The 16,537-nt window shown below is 36.2% G+C and overlaps 3 protein-coding genes across 3 annotated transcripts; 1 reads left to right on the top strand and 2 right to left on the bottom strand.

Annotated features, from left to right (window-relative positions):
* The first annotated feature begins 306 nt into the window (after window positions 1-306).
* LOC111805398 (GEM-like protein 1) lies at window positions 307-3,959 on the top strand. Its single transcript, XM_023690477.1, has 4 exons — window positions 307-830; window positions 928-1,029; window positions 2,319-2,590; window positions 3,499-3,959. Exons 1-4 carry the CDS (start codon window positions 485-487, stop codon window positions 3,685-3,687), a joined length of 909 nt encoding a protein of 302 aa, XP_023546245.1. The 5' UTR covers window positions 307-484; the 3' UTR covers window positions 3,688-3,959.
* Window positions 3,960-6,102: 2,143 nt separating this feature from the next.
* LOC111805399 (zinc-finger homeodomain protein 2-like) lies at window positions 6,103-6,970 on the bottom strand. Its single transcript, XM_023690478.1, has one exon. It carries the CDS (start codon window positions 6,899-6,901, stop codon window positions 6,179-6,181), a length of 723 nt encoding a protein of 240 aa, XP_023546246.1. The 5' UTR covers window positions 6,902-6,970; the 3' UTR covers window positions 6,103-6,178.
* A 3,565-nt stretch (window positions 6,971-10,535) lies between these two features.
* LOC111805377 (transcription factor bHLH143-like) lies at window positions 10,536-13,918 on the bottom strand. Its single transcript, XM_023690439.1, has 4 exons — window positions 13,766-13,918; window positions 12,614-13,210; window positions 12,349-12,495; window positions 10,536-12,254 (listed from the first exon to the last, which is right to left on the bottom strand). Exon 4 carries the CDS (start codon window positions 12,228-12,230, stop codon window positions 11,133-11,135), a length of 1,098 nt encoding a protein of 365 aa, XP_023546207.1. The 5' UTR covers window positions 12,231-12,254; window positions 12,349-12,495; window positions 12,614-13,210; window positions 13,766-13,918; the 3' UTR covers window positions 10,536-11,132.
* Window positions 13,919-16,537: the final 2,619 nt, after the last annotated feature.

Below are 16,537 nucleotides of genomic sequence, written 5' to 3' on the forward strand. Positions count from 1 at the left end.
CAGGGGTCTAGTATTCTCGATGGCAACCGCCTGGTGTTTGGCTCTGATACCATTTGTAACAGTCAAAGTTTGCCGATAGTAGGTATTGTCCACTTTGGCCCGTTATGTATTGTCGTGAAAAGGTTTTCACACCCTTATAAANAAAAAAAAAAAAAAAAAAAAAACAAAAGAATTGGAAATTCAAAGCAAGACCCTTTGACGATTTGACCCCTCCATTTCCAACCGTTCAAAACATTACACGTATTTTGCGTGAGTAATTTGTCTGTAGTTTTTAATTATTATTTCATTTAGAAAAAAGAAACATTATCTTTAATTCTCCGTTGAAAGAAGAGAGAAAAAAACAAACAAAATATCAGATGCGAAGAAACGAATAAAAACACCGTCGATTTGATACTCCGCCGTTTCCCTTCCAAACTGATTCAGTTCTTCTCGTTCAATTCACCGTCGTCGGAGATCGATTTGAACTATCCTCATCCACTCTCAAATGAGTCAATCTCAGCCACAGCCTCAGCCTCAGCCCGATCCATCCAATCCACTCCCTCCTAAACCGTCGCACTCCGATCACCCGGATCCGATTACCGATCATCGCGCCGGCGACTATTCTCCCTACCCCAAGCTTGACCCTAGCGATGTTGCTCCGCTGCCGATGCCGGAGAACTGGACCACTGTCCCCATGAGCTCCCAACCCCAACATCCTCCTCCACCTCAAACTCAGCCGAACAGTGAGCCTCGTGCTCCGATCTCTGAGGGAAATGCTACCACTCTGCCGACTGAAGCTAATCCCTATGTTTCTGCGGCTCCAGCCTCTGGAAATCCATCTTCCGCCAAGAGTATGTGGTTGATTTCCCTAGATGTTAATATTTATTGAGCGTTTAGAATTAAATGAAACTCGAATTCGATAGATGTGCATGCTTGATGTATGATCAGATACGGTGGATTCCATGAAGGAGATGCTTGGAAGATGGGGAAAGAAGGCTGCTGAGGCAACCAAGAAGGCCGAGGATCTTGCTGGAAATATGTGGCAGCACTGTAAACCCTTAATTCTTTTAAATAATCAACGCGTTCTTTACCTTCTCATCACTACTGATAAATTTGAATTCAAGTTTAAAACAAATGATGAACTTGTAGGTGGTTAAGATGAGAAATTACAAAACTCTGATAGCACACGCATCTGTATGCTGACTTTGATTGGAATATAGTTTACGTCCATTTAAACACAGATCTTAGAAAAACCTACAATTGTTCTACTAAGGATACTGGCATTAAGCGTTTTCCTGGAACTATTTCTCATTTGTTTTACTTTCATTATGTGCTCTGCTGTTTTATGTGTTGTGACTTTCATTCAATGAGTTGTGTTCTTTATTATTGCCTGAGCTTGAATTTTGGATTACCTTTTACCTGGTACTATAAGCTTTTTCTGTTGAGGATTGTTGGGCGAGAAAGTCCCATGTTGGCTAATTAAATGGACGATCATGAGTTTATAAGTAAGGATAACACTACAGAGTGTAACCAACCCCTCCTCTTGTTTGGTGGTAAATATTCCCACACCTTTGGAAGGGGATCGTCTGCGCAAAATTTCGGAACTCCCCTTCGGGCTTTCCCTTTAGGGTTTCTCCTGTTATAGCCGATCGCCACCCAGAAACTCCCCTTCGGGCTTTCCCTTTAAAGTTTCTCCTGTTATAGACGATCGCCACCCAGATCCAGCAATGTTTACCATAGTCTCGGTCTGTGACCTGCTACACAGTTGGAAGAGCGACAAGAGGCTTCCCCCATCTGTGCTCCGTCACACGGTCATTCCTGTGACCCGGGGTTTCCCCCCACCTAAACCCCCAACAGGGTGTAGCTAACCTCCTTCCTTTCTCACGGTCGCTCCTGCGACCCGGGGCTTCCCCCCACCTAACACTACAAGGTGTAACCAACCCCTCCTCTTGTTTGGTGGTAAATATTCCCACACTTTTGGAAGGGGATCATCTGCGCAAAATTTCGGAACTCCCCTTCGGGCTTTCCCTTTCGGGTTTCTCCTGTTATAGTGCTAGCGGTGGATCTGGGTCGTTACAGGAATACATCTCCATTGGTATGTGGAGGACTTTTGGGGAACCCAAAAGTAAAGCCACGAGAGTTTATGCTCAAAGTGCACAATATCATACAATTGTGGAGGTCCGTGGTTTTTAACATTTTCTGCACCTACTCATTTGGAACAAGCGGTTTTGACTTTAAATACGATGATTTTAAAACACTCTTTATCATTGTTTTTGGAACTTTTTACTTGCTTCTGTTAAGCAATAATGATAAGTTGAAACAATCTTGTTTCAAACCAGTGAAAACAGGGCCTAGCATTACTGATGCTGCAGTGGCAAGAATTGCTCAAGGGACGAAAGTTCTTGCAGAAGGTGGTTATGAGAAGATCTTCCGACAGACTTTTGAGAGTATACCGGAAGAGAAACTTCAGAAGGCGTTTGCATGCTACTTATCCACATCAGCTGGTCCAGTGATGGGAACTTTGTACGTATCAACGGCTAAACTTGCCTTTTGCAGTGACGATCCTCTTTCGTACAAAGTCGGTGAGGAGACTCAATGGAGCCTTTACAAGGTAAAACTGAATTGTTGAATCTTACTGTTCGTTAAGCAGTCTATAATTAGATGAATCTAAAAGTTTTGGTTGAATTGATGCCAATTCAAGTGAAGAAGATGTGAAGAATGGGCCATCAATCTTTTTGAAAGTGAGGAAGTTAGAACTTGGGAACTCTTGCTGAGTATGGGTAATGCACCATTAATGGTCTATATTGTGAGATCCCACGTCGGTTGGAGAGGGGAACAAAGCATTCCTTATAAGGGTGTGGAAATCTCTCCCTAATAGACACGTTTTAAAACAGTGAGGCTAACGGTGATACATAACAGGCCAAAGTGGACAATATATATGGAGCAATTTCTTAGAGTAAACTCAAGTCAGATTCCAACTTCTCTATCCTGACCTCCCAGTTTCCTCTTGAATCAGTCTGATTGCTTCAAATCCAAATCCAGTATCATGAAACCCTTAAATCCATTTTTTAATGTTTGAGAACATTATTTCAATCACATGGTCAATAAAATTTCATTGGAACTCTGTTCTGAAAGATTATGCATTTAGATTTAAGAATTTTTGCAACATCTTACAAGTTTCAGAGGGTCATCTTCTTCTAATAATTTAAACGCATACATACTTATCCTTTTGTTCATTACTGCAAAATTTTATTCGATTCTAATAATCTCGAGTGTTGATCAAGCGATTGCTCAGTTGATCTGTGGTTTCTTCTTTATTATCATTTTGTATTGATGATGCATGATTTCCCCCCATGTTGTGTTCATGATGAATGTATACTTCGATTCGATTATGACGTTTGGAGTTGCATCCATGACCATGGCCAGCTCTTGTATTGCCCATCTTTACTTCATATAGGTTGCTGAGATTCTATAACAAAAATTGATTAGAAATCACCTGTATCTTCTCTTATATGATAGGTGGTGATCCCGCTGCATCACCTGAAGGCAGTCAACCCATCAACAAGCAAAGCAAAACCGGCTGAAAAGTTCATACAAGTTATCTCCATTGACAACCATGAATTCTGGTTCATGGGCTTCGTATATTATGATAGTGCAGTCAAAATTCTTCGAGAAGCCCTGCAGCCCAACAATCCATTGTCTGTGTGAAAATCTAGTGAGAAGGGCTGACACTTCTGGATCATGAACTTTTTTACCTGCTCACCCACAGTAAGAATTGAAGTAAGTCAAGATTTTGATGTTATATACAACAAATTACTGTAGAAATACCGTACCTCTGTAGTTTTACTAGCAATGTTGTCTTTATGGACTTCATCATCATTCATATTTGTTTTCTCTACTGTGTATGGAGTGAAAAATTTGAAGTTGTTTGAACTTTTGTTGATTGAAAGGTAAATAGTATTGATGATTGAATGTTTGAATATATGTTTTTAAATATGGATTAAAATGAATTTCAAAATAGAGAATAATAATAATAATAATAATAATAATGGTATTTGGACTCTTCCCATGTGACAGTTCATCATTCCATAATGGGCTTTTAATTCTCATCTAGGGCTCATCTTTAGTTCATCTACTTTTGCCCTTATGATATTTATTTATGTAACCTTTTTTTTTCCAATTATTTTCTCCAATGTACAAGATATTAATGGATTTAAGTCTTAACATTAAAAGGTGAATAATAATCTAATAATACATTATGTAAAAATACTTCCAAAAAAATGGCAGCATTATTCTATCATAATAGGTTAGGTTTCGAAATGACTCGAACTTTTGAGTTATAAACTTAGATTATGTTTGGTTTATATTGATTAATGTTAAATAATTCTTTCGTTATAATTAAATTATTTATTAACCGAGGTTTTATATATAAACTATTGATTACATTTATAAAAAGTAAATTATTATATTTTCGACCAAAATTTGAGAAATACCAACAAACACAAAATTTGATTTTATGTATATATTTCAGGGTTGAATCTATATAATGTATATATTAACTCTATTAACCCTTTAAATAACTTATCATTTCATAGTTAAAAAAAAAATCTAAATTTCTTTGTCTATTTAGTTTTAAATTTTAAAATGTATCGAATTTATTATCAATTTTGACTTAATTGATTATTTTATATCCAACAAAATAAAAAAAAAAATTGAAAAATTAAGAGATTTATTAAACAATAACTGAATTAAACCTGACACAAAATTATAAATTTAAAAATTTATTAAACACATTTTATAATATAAAAGAGTGTTACTGGCAAGCTGTGTAGAGGAGTTCCTCAGCAGTCAGCTTCTTAGAGGGACTATGACCGCTTAGGCCAAGAAAGTTTGAGGCAGTAACAAGTCTGTGATGCCCTTAGATGTTCTGGGCCGCACATGCGCTACACTAATGTATTCAACGAATCTATAGCCTTGACCGACAATCCTGGGTAATCTTTGAAATTTTTATCGTGATGGGGATAGATCATTGCAATTGTTAGTCTTCAACTCTTTAAACTTTTTTTTTTTGGACGTTCCTCTCTCTAACTGATGTGGGACATCACAATCCACCTCCCTTAAGAGCCAGCGTTCTCGTTGACACACTACTCGGTGTCTGGCGCTAATACAATTTATATTAGCCCAAGTTCATCGCTAGCGAATATTATCCTCTTCGAACTTTTCCTTTAAATTTCAAAAAATTTGAAACGTGTGTACTATTGAAAGATTTTGAACGTAGGTAGCATATGAGAGCAATAATGGAGGGTTTTCAGCTTTAGGTTGATGAGATAAAAGAGCAAAGGCAAAGGCNAAAAAAAAAAAAAAAAAAAAAAAAAAAAACATTATGGATATGAAAAAAATCTTAAAATGTTAGCAAAATAAGCAAAGGTATTATTATTGTCCCGACACCGGACACTGCCTCAACACTTGAACTACATTCCTGTTCTTTACTTTTCCCACCAAAATTCACTCTCCCCTTTCCCATTGCTTCCCAACTCCAAACTTAATTCCAAACCCAACATCGACCTTGTAACGTCACGCTCGAGTAAAACAACGTATATAAATAAATCAACACGACTTCCCGACAACAACAATACAATCCTTAAAAAATGCTTACAAGAACAAAACTTGTCATCTACCATTTCCTTTCAGTGACTCAATTATAAGAACTCCAAAGCTAAACGTGCTTTGTTCGAAACAATTCTACGACGGGTAACCTTGGATTTGTACAAAGAACGCTAATTCGAATCCGGGTCATGGAGAGATAAGATTATTGAGGGTAATCAAAGAAAGAAAGATGACAGATGTGAATAGAAACCAGAAGAAAAAAGAGGGCTTTTTGCATGCTTACCACGTTTGATTTCCCTTTGTTTCCTTTCAAAAACTCTATATTTCATCCAAAAAAAAAAACCAAACCCAAATTAGAGACAATAATTTCAACATAAACCCATTAATCAAAATGGCTCAAATTCAGATTTTAACATGAAATTGATAAAGTAAGAAGAAAAAAAACACCAAAACTACTCGATCTAACCCTAATTTTAGATNTTTTTTTTTTTTTTTTTTTTTTTTTTTTTTTTTTTTTTTTTTTTTTTTTTTTTGTGAAGAACATGAAGAACAAAATAATGGGTTATTTCAAACTCACAAACTTTATGAAACCCTAATCATTTGAGCACTTCTTCCCCAAAGTATGCTTGTTGTTATGCATCCAAACCTTGAGCACCTGCCGCCGGACACCGGTGGTCCGACAGAACTCTTCCACGTCAGCCTCATCGTGTTTTTGAATTGTCCACCCAACTTTCTCAGCAAACTCCAACATTTTCTCCTTTTGTTCTTGGCTGAACTTTGTCCGGAATCTCTTCTTCAACAACCCAGTTCCGCCGCCGCTACTGCTCGGATTAGATGTGTTATCCTCCTCCTCTCTCCCTGACACTGCCGCCGGTAACGCCAATGGCCTCTGCTGAATTGGAGCACCTGTCAAGTACACGTAAGCAGAAGGGTGTGGGGGCCCACGATAAGAAAATTGATGATGTTGGTGTAGGTTATAGTAATGTCCCTGATCTGAATCCGTTTCTTTCCGGTGGAAATTCCGGTGACAGTTACACGCGGCGCATTTTAGTGCATCTATACTCCCTTCTTCTCCCGCCGGTAAAAACTCGCCGCACCCATCCACCGCCTGCCCTCCGATTCCGATGGCGTGATTCTTCAAACACTCTTTATATCTAATATTACCTCCTCCTATTCCTCCTCCGCCGCCTCCGGTTTTCCTCGCCGCCGATGAACCCTCCCCGGGCGGCGGCGGTGTGGCGTCGAAGTGGTGGGCGATGGGCATCTCCTCTATTACTTCATCGTCTTGGTCGTCGTGCTCCTCATCCAAATCCATTTTTTAAAAAACCCCAAAAATAAAAATGAAAACTTTGCTCCGCCGGAGATTAGATTAAAACAAAACAAATAAAAAATATGTTTTTTTTTTAATTTTACTCCAACAAATAATAATAATAATAATAATAATAATAATAAATAATAATAATAATAATTTATAGAGAGAGAAAGGAAAGGATAAGAGAAAGGGGTGAGAGAGTGGCCATCAATTTTTGCACAGCCTTCACATAAAAAGGACCTGTCTTTACTCTTTCTGTTTTCTAACATAAATATTATATATATATATATATATATATATATATATATATATATTAGTTTTAATTTATTTAAAATTTTAATTTAAATTTTTGGAATTTGGAAAGTAGAATGGTTTGCGTGAAGGAATGAATTAGGGTTTTGTGAATGAAATTAATGTGATAATAAAATAATAATTATTATTATGTTACTGAAAAAGATGGTTGCAATTTGCATATTTCATTAAAAAAAAAATTGGATTTTGTGAGCATTCTCGAGAAGAGAGAGAAAACGGTGCATGACGTCATGCTGACGTATTTAAACATTTTTTTGTTATTTATTATAATTTTTGTTGAAAATTTTGACATATTTGTTATAATTATTGGATGAAAGTCACACGTGGGTTTTTAGACAAGCACAAAACAAAGGTACGAGAACTTATGCTTAAAGTGGACAATATCATACCATTATGGATAATTGTGTTCATCTGATAATAATCAATGCCAACTTAATTGACCGACATTCTTTTAAAAAAATTATTTATGGTAAGAATTTTGTTAATTTTTTTTTATTATTTATCAAGTTTGGAAGGATTGGATTTTAAGGTATGTAGTTGTGTATCCGATTAAATCGTGTTAACTTTGAGCTAATTAAATTGGTGTGCTTGAAAATTACGTGACTCGATTATTTGTCGTTTCTATTCCGTTCAAATTATCTAACTCGATTCCTTGTCGTTTCTATTTAGTCCAACTTACCATAAAAAAAAAATGAACGGTTCTACTTAATGTAACGTATGTAATGTTGCGTGATATAGTTAACTTGTAATTAATGGATAATATAATATTTTTTAAGTTTAAAAACTAAATATTAAAATTGAGTTTAATTGAAAGTATAGTGAAAAAGTTATATTATAATATAAATGGAAAGAAAAATAAATAAAGAAAATTATTGTAAAATGGAAAAAAAAAATAAATAAACATGAAATCCCATTCCCACATCGGAAAAATTGAGTTTAATTGAAAGTATAGTGAAAAATTATATTATAATATAAATGGAAAGAAAAATAAATAAAACAAATTATTGTAAAATGGAAAATAAATAAATAAATAAACACGAAATCCCATTCCCACATCGGAAAAATTGAGTTTAATTGAAAGTATAGTGAAAAGTTATATTATAATATAAATGGAAAGAAGAATAAATAAAATAAATTATTGTAAAATGGAAAATAAAATAAAAAAATAAAAAAATAAACATGAAATCCCATTCCCACATCGGAAGGACGGAGGCGGTGCCCATAATTGGGAACCACGGAAACACCAATGTCTAGAAACCGGAAGCACCACAAAATTCAACCCTAAATANAAAAAAAAAAAAAAAAAAAAAAAAAAAGGGATATGTTTTGGGCCTAAAAAGAAAGCCCAATTAATTGTCGGCACAAATGGGGACTGCCTATTTCTCGCATTTATTTATGTATATTGGTAATAATGAAAATATATTTATGTATTTAAAAATATAATTAAAAAAAAAAAAGGTATAAAAGGGTAATAATGTAAAAGATGGGAGTGGGAGTGGGAGTGTGGGAAAGAGATTCCAGGCAGGGTTTGGTACGGTGTGGACGCACGTGCGAAATGACCACACCCATACAGAAGCAGAAGCAGAGCTGTGTGTTTTCCCGTTCCGTTGAGAAGCAGAAGCAGGAAGCAGAAGCAGAGCTGTGTGTTTTTCTTTTTTAAATATTTGTTGTTGGTGTCTGCGTGGTGTGTGTCAGATTCCAAAGGACCAGAGAGAGAGATAGCGACGAGACGTCATAAAAGGGAGTGGGGGATGTCTGACTCTCTGTCTCCTTCTCTTTCTGTCTCTCTTTTCTGACTCTCTTTCCTCACCTCTCTCACCTTCACTTCCATTTCCCTCCACCCACCCCCACCTTCTTTTTTTCAGAGCCCAGCCCATGAAGCCCATGAAGCCCCAGCCCATTTCCCCTTCGACCAAGGCTGTGATTTGGGCCTGGAGAATGAAATATTTGGGCCCTGAGTCTCCACAAACACTTCTTCCAGAACATGGACCGAAGCCCTAAACCACTCCAGCTTAGCTATGGAACCACCAAGAGATCGTAGGACTTTAATGTGGGCTGGGCTGGGCTGGGCTGGGCTGGGCTGCTCAATTATGTTTTTTTTCTGTTATTGGGCTGGGCTGCTAAAAATGACTATATACAACCTCCAACACAATCACCTATGACTTGCGTGTATACCTTTTTTCTTTTCTTTTCTTTTTTTCTTTTTAATATATTGAGATAATGATATTAATTATGTGAACTCAGAAAACAAAATTCCTTTCAGTTTTCTAGACAGAATATGATTGTTCTTTCTTAAACGTAGTTTTATCTGTAATAAGATGCTTATTCTCTTTAGGGATAGAAAACCTAGTCAAAGTATAGACCGGGAGTACTTACTCATAGGTTGCTTGACTTCGTGCCTATCACATCACAGCTTATACCTTTAAAGGCTCAAGCCTAGGGTGAAGGTCTTCCCCTCTGACGATTGAATTAGTAGAAAACAGTCTTAGTTAGAAAGTAAAGATGATCCTACAGGCAAAGCCTTGGATTCATTTCTCCCCTCTGTCTTCAACAATTTCCTTAATCAGGCCATTGACCGGGGGATTAGATAGTTACAAAAGAAAAGCCCTTCCTTATCGGTCTAAACCAAAGTATTCTATTTCTAATACTTGAATCGAAAGGTTAGTCTTATTTTCTACATTCTACAAGCCCCTTGGATTCTATTTTGATTCCTTACCACCGGGGATTCCCCTATCTATCAATTATACTAATGTTGACGTATATACCTACAATATCTTTTGCGTGTCTTCGTCTAGACCTTTTATCTTTAATTAAAAACAAATAATAAAATTCTAAAGTTTTGAGATTATAAAAAATAAATAATAAGAGATAAAATAGCTAGCCTAGTACTAATATTACCTCAAATCTAAAAGAAAAAGAAGAGGAAAGAAAATCTCATTAAAGCCCTCACCCATCCCAAGTTAAAACTATACGTAGATGTAAAAGAAAGCAAGAGGAGGGAGGGTAAATTGGGAATTTGGGATTCCATGACTTCGATATAAAAGAACCTAACCCATAAAAGCATATATCACAATCATAAGCAGAGATCAACTCGCAACCATTCAAATCTCACACGCGTGCCACATCACATGCAGATTCAGATGCCATTACCCACATCCTTAATAATGCACTAACTCTCTTCCTTCTTTTCCTCCCTTCTCCCGGTGGTCCCCCCCTCTCTCTCTCTCTCTACTGTACACATCATCATCTCCAACACAAACAGATTAAATCTTTCTTTTTTTCTTTCTTTCTATTGTTTACGCTTAAAGACAAATAATAATAATAATAAAGTACAAAAAAACATCGCTCTCATTATCATAAATGCTTGCATGCGACGCTTCTACATACATACACACACCAACCCTACAATTATAACTCACAACCAAACCCAAACAAACAAACGCATAACTAATTTTGGCTAACCTTTCTTCTTTCTTCCTCCTTCCTCCACAAAGGAAGAAACAAACTCCCAATAGTTCTAATAAAGCTGCCAGGCGGAAGGTGGAAGGTGGAAAGCCTTTGACTGATTCATGACCTCCTGCAAATTCAGCAAACTCCACTGGAAGTGGCATTAGAAAAAGGCAGGGCGGAGAGGGGCGGGGAGGGGGGCCCCCCCCTAGTGAACAAGGGCGTGCGTTTCTTTATTAGGGACCCCTCTTTTCAACCCCACCATTTCCACTTGTTCAGGTGGGGGAGTTGTGTATTTGTTTCTTCTTTCTTCTCCACCTTTTAAACCCAATCTTCGGTTCATTTCTAACCAATGCATGAAGTTTCCCTAACTTATTCAACGTGGTGGTCGGTCCAGCGTTGTTTTCCTATCAAAATAACATGTAAAAAACATAGACATACTACAATTGAACCCGTCCTATTCACATACATATTCTCAGCAGCATGCATTGACCCCAAATGCAGCCTCTGCCTTCAATCTCAATGCTTTTAAGTACTGAATTGCCTTGTCTAGAACAACAATGGCCTCTTTGCCTTTCCCATTAGGAATTAAACCCTCGAGGATGCCGACGGTTTCGCGTATTTTCTCTTTTCTCATCTTTTTGTTGTTGATACATGAGGAATCCACATCCTCCATATCCCGACTTCCTTCGTTTCCACAGCTAGATTCAGCGTCGTCTTCGTACTCGGAGGATCTTCGAGGCATTAGTGAACTTGCAGTGTCCATTAGTGACATTACATCATAAACTCTATCGATTTTACGTTTCTTAGTTGAACCTGCAGAGCTAGCAACTTCTTCGTTCTTTTCCTCACAGTCATACTGTTGATCTTTAGTCGTCATTGTGCTCGGTGAATGACCAGTGCTTGTAACTTCATCATCATCATCCTCATCAAATTCACTTTCATCCTCTGAGTAGAGGAGAGCATTGAGTTCTTCTGTGTCTTCTTGCATCTCACTCTGCTCCTCACTCACATGGTTCCCAGAAAAATCATTTGACAAAACTAGTTTCGAGTCATAAATGAAATCACGTTTCTTCCCTGTATCTTCTCCATTGAATTTACAAGGAGCAGTAGGTTGTGGACTCAATGAAGTAAGTAACTGGACAGGACCACCAACTCCAGAACATAAAACCAAAGTTGTTTTATCTGCAGATTGATCAATGACAAGAAATTCCTTCGGCTGAGCTCCAGAGCTAGAAAGAGGTGCCAGAGCCTCCTTCGAAAGTCCTTTAGTTAGAGCCGCTAGTTTATCATGGTAAATAGGACTCTTAACAGGTAAAGTTGCTTGAGGTGAAGGCCCAAAGCAATCAAACCAATTACACGGTTCATTCATTAGGCCTGCCTGGGACTGAGGGACCTTCAATGCTGAGTTTCCTGGGTAAGATCCATTCGTTATGACCATATTGTGGCCAATACTTGAAGAAGTGGGATTAGATTGGCCCAGATTCGGTACAGTACCAAAAGAATTTAACAGAGATGGTTGCCAATGAAAAAGAAGCTTAGGAGGACGTCCGGCTTCCCAAGCTTCTCCCATCCAATCAAAACAATTTAGTTTCACCTAGATGGATGACAGCATTAACAACGGTTAAGTATCTGAAAAATGGAGCATGACAGTGGGAAAGGACAAACAATGATGGACGAGTAAAACATACCAGAAAGAGGGTGTTGTAAACTAGTGATTGCAGTTTCCGTATCTCTTAGGATTAAGAAAAATAACAAAAGACGCCAGCTTAATATGAACGCAAGAATACAGAATCTATCTACGTGACTGGTTTCAGCAAATGACGAAAGTACTCAGCCTGAAAAAAGTAAAAAAAAAAGGGCATGAGTTCAAACGTAAACAGGTAGTTCCTCCAATAATGTTCATTCAAGATCGTATTAACCATAAAGACCGCATTTAAGAATTTAAATACGAACCTGACAATCCTGGAGAGGTTGAAAGCATGCTATGACTCTAACTATTATGGTGGAACTTCCAGCAATCCCATTTTCATGTTTCAATGCTCGAAATCTTGTTTGACTAGCTGCTTGGCACACCATAACTACTACCCTAGCCCTTCAATACGAGTAATAGCACAATTGTCCAGAAAGAAACAGAGTAAATGTCCGTCTACCACGATCGAATGAGATTCACAGCCAACTAAACTAGGTAAATCACCTTCTTCAAGCGTAATTGAAAGAAATAAGACTGAAAACTGGAAGTAGGATACTAAAATGGATTTCTCAAAGCGAAGGAAGGTGAAAAGAAACAAATTAAAATTTCAACTAATCTGGCGGACATAACAAGGAACTACGACGAGAAAGTTGGATCCCATGGATGATAGCTTTATAAGAATATGACGAAGGAAAGAGAAGAATCGATCTACGATCGGAGAAGAATTACAGAATAACTCTACAGTATAAGTTCAACGAAACGACTTTGCGAAAAACGTCGACTGAGAGACTCAAACACCACCGCATGCTGTTTCAACCTGATCTCCACAAATTAGCTCCGTCAACAACAATTCAAAACTCCTGCAAATTTTTATTTCATTACACCATTAGAAACACCGCTCAACTCCATAAAAACAAGATTCTAGTCATATTCAAACACAAGGCGCAGAGAAAAAAACGCCATACACGGAACTCAAAATTTTATCGTCTTCATAACTGAAACCAATTCAACCACGACAAATATCTTCACAATAAAAATTAACGAAATATTCCAAGTGACTCCATAGACAAGAGACGTGCACGAACATCATAAACCAAAGCAGTACAACAACAAAACAAAAAACGCAGGCGACCTGAAGCAATTAAATTCAATTTGTCCCTTCAAAAGCCAGAGAGGCGTTATCAAAGAAAAGAGTGTAAAGACAGGTACAGCAGCATAGCAGAATCACAGATCATGAAGTTGCAGACTAAGAAGAATAAGAAGAAGATAAACAAGATCATGTTCGGGTTCGTCAAGCATGGATTCAGAGATAGGATTCAAAATAACAAAGTTAAGAAAGCAAATTACAGTACATCGCCGGCGAGAAAAAGAAAGAAATCAAAGGAGGAAGGAAGGTAGAGATAAAAATTACTCACGAAAACGAAATCCCCTGAAGAACCGTGGAGAGAGCGAAGGAAGGTAGCTGAGCTGAGAAATTTCACAGATCGTACACAGTACTGAAAGAGCGTGACGGAGAAAGAAGAAGGCGAAACAATGAATACAGTCAAAGGCGAAACTTGTAGATTGCACGGAGCCTGAAATTATATATAGAATTCAATTTCACACAAATAATAATAATAATAACATTAATTGCAAATTTGCAATTAAATTACATTTCCCTCAAATTAAATAAACCCATAAAAATAAATAAATTAAAAAAAGCAGAAGGCCCGCTCGTACGTGCGCGGCGGGCGCACGCAAGGTATAAGTGTACAATGATGGAACTGCGGTAACATTACCAATTACGTCCCTAATAAAAATTTAATTAAATGGAAAGCCCGTGGGAATTGGGCCGGGTGGGCCGTGGTTCCAAGTGCCCATCGTGGTTCGTTTTTTGATGACGTCCGAGACGCAGGGTTCGGGTCTGGTCAAAACTACTCGAACCCTGGTTTGATTTGACCAACCCATCAAATCCAAGACCCAAGAACCCAATGTTTTGTTATCCCGGACCCAACATTCTTACTGACACATCATCTAATATCTAACTCAAATGCTATTTTATAAAAATGTTTTGTTGTCCTCTCAATCGATACGGAATCTCGCATTGAAAGTAAATAAATCGAACTGTAGATAAGATTTAAAGGTCGACAAAATAATGTACGTTCATGTTGCAACGAACCCCACGAATCGAATACAAAAAGAATTAGGTATGAAAAGAGACTAAAATTTTCTGATTCATTGATCATTCTTCTCATCTTTATGACCAGCCAATGGCAACAATGATTCAAAGGGGAAATTTGGCTTTGCAAAAGCAGTCGCCGGAAGCCATTAAAGACCAGAAAATTAGAAAGTTCATTACTCAGAATAAAAAGAAGGGCTGGAATCCTATGTTTTGCATCAACATTAATCATTTGTACCTTGACCGTTCAACTTAGATAACGTGGGTCCCACCCCACGATACTGTTGACCAATCATATGTTTTTCCCATTTTGTCGCCGTCCATGCCTTGCTCACTTTCAGAATCATGGGGGCAATTACGTCTTTTCCCACACTCAGCCCTTTTTCATGGGCTGTGATGTTTGGTACTTTTGGATGATGTGATGTGAGGGTATGTAACGATCAATGGTTCCGTAAAATAAATATTTAATAAAGTATTTTTCTATTAATTTCATTTTTTTAAAATAATAAATATAGCCTATGGTTTATTTATCGTATTACTAATATTTAAAATAATTAAATTTTGATAGTTAAATAACACTGGTACGTGCCCACAAACATAAAAAGAAATATTTTCTCCAATGCGAGGGATTGATATATTTAATATCTCAAATGTCAAATCAACATCATTTGGTTTCTTTTATGTCCGTTCCTTTCAATTTGAATGCAATTATATTTATCTTGATAACTTTGGTCCAAAAGTTATTTTTAATTAAAAAAATGTTTAAATTTCGAGATAATATGATATGAAATTAAAAATGACATAAATGTACTACTAATTGGAACGCTGTCTAAAAAAATAATGTATTTTCAATTTACCACGAGCACGTGAACGTGTTTGTTTGTACTTTTGTGGGTTCGTTCTTACGATAATCGAGGGAAAAAATAATAATTAATAATTTTCAATCAATTAAAAAATATAAATTCATTTATTTTCATGGTGCATTGAATCAATTTATTCCTTACAATCTCAGAGTAATAATCTAATCCATTTAGAATATGATTTTTTATAAATAAATAAACTTAATTCAATTATTGCATTTAGAATTAAAATTTAAAATTCTATTTTATCCATCTAATACGGTGATTGGTGAATGCGGCTTCCACGTCACTTCACATTTAATAAATTTTTAATTAAAAAAGGGATAAATTAATAATAAAATTCCATTATAACGTGGAATGAGAAGCCATGCTGTGAAAGCAGCATTTTAAATTTTAAAATAAGATCGGATTAATATGCGTTACATTTGCAATATCATAATGTATAATATAATGCGGCTATTGGCATTAATGTAAATTGTTTTGTATGAATATGAAATAAATTAATAATCAATATGGGACCCACAATAATTTTTAACAATATAATAATGTTTAAAGACTTTATTATATTTTAGACATATTCTTGTAAATTAAAATTGTCGGCATAATTTTTGAATTTATAAAATAATATTATTTCAATTATATGATTAAAACTGTAATTTAATGTTTAATTATAAAGTCAATAAGTAATTAAAAAAGAAAAGGAAGTGGAAACGTGTGACACGTAAGCAGGTTGGTGTTTTTTTAATTAAAAAAAAAAAAAGTTGGCTTAGGTATGGTGGGGCGCGTGGGACATACGGCCGTGGAGCCAATTTGGTTGTGGATTCTCCAACAACAACATTCACGCTTCCAAAGCTTTTTTTTTCTTTTTTTTTTTTAAATTTTATTTTAAAAAATAAAAGAAAAAGAAACAAAGAGGGAATTAAAATTATAAATAAATAAATAAATAATTGAAATTATTTTTGAGTAATAATAAACTTCCTTCACAAGTGTTAAATGATTTGAAAGCTTTTCTTTTGCTTTATTTGGAAGACATCATTTTCGAAATTAGTTCCATTGATTTGAGGTCGAAAAAGGAATAAATAAAATAAAATAAATTAAATTAAATTAATTCCCATCATCAAACACGTGCGGATGGCATGCTCATGATTTTCCAGGTAATATGCAAACTA

Source organism: Cucurbita pepo, chromosome LG11, assembly GCF_002806865.2.
Source record: "Cucurbita pepo subsp. pepo cultivar mu-cu-16 chromosome LG11, ASM280686v2, whole genome shotgun sequence".
NCBI classification, from domain to species: Eukaryota; Viridiplantae; Streptophyta; class Magnoliopsida; order Cucurbitales; family Cucurbitaceae; genus Cucurbita; species Cucurbita pepo.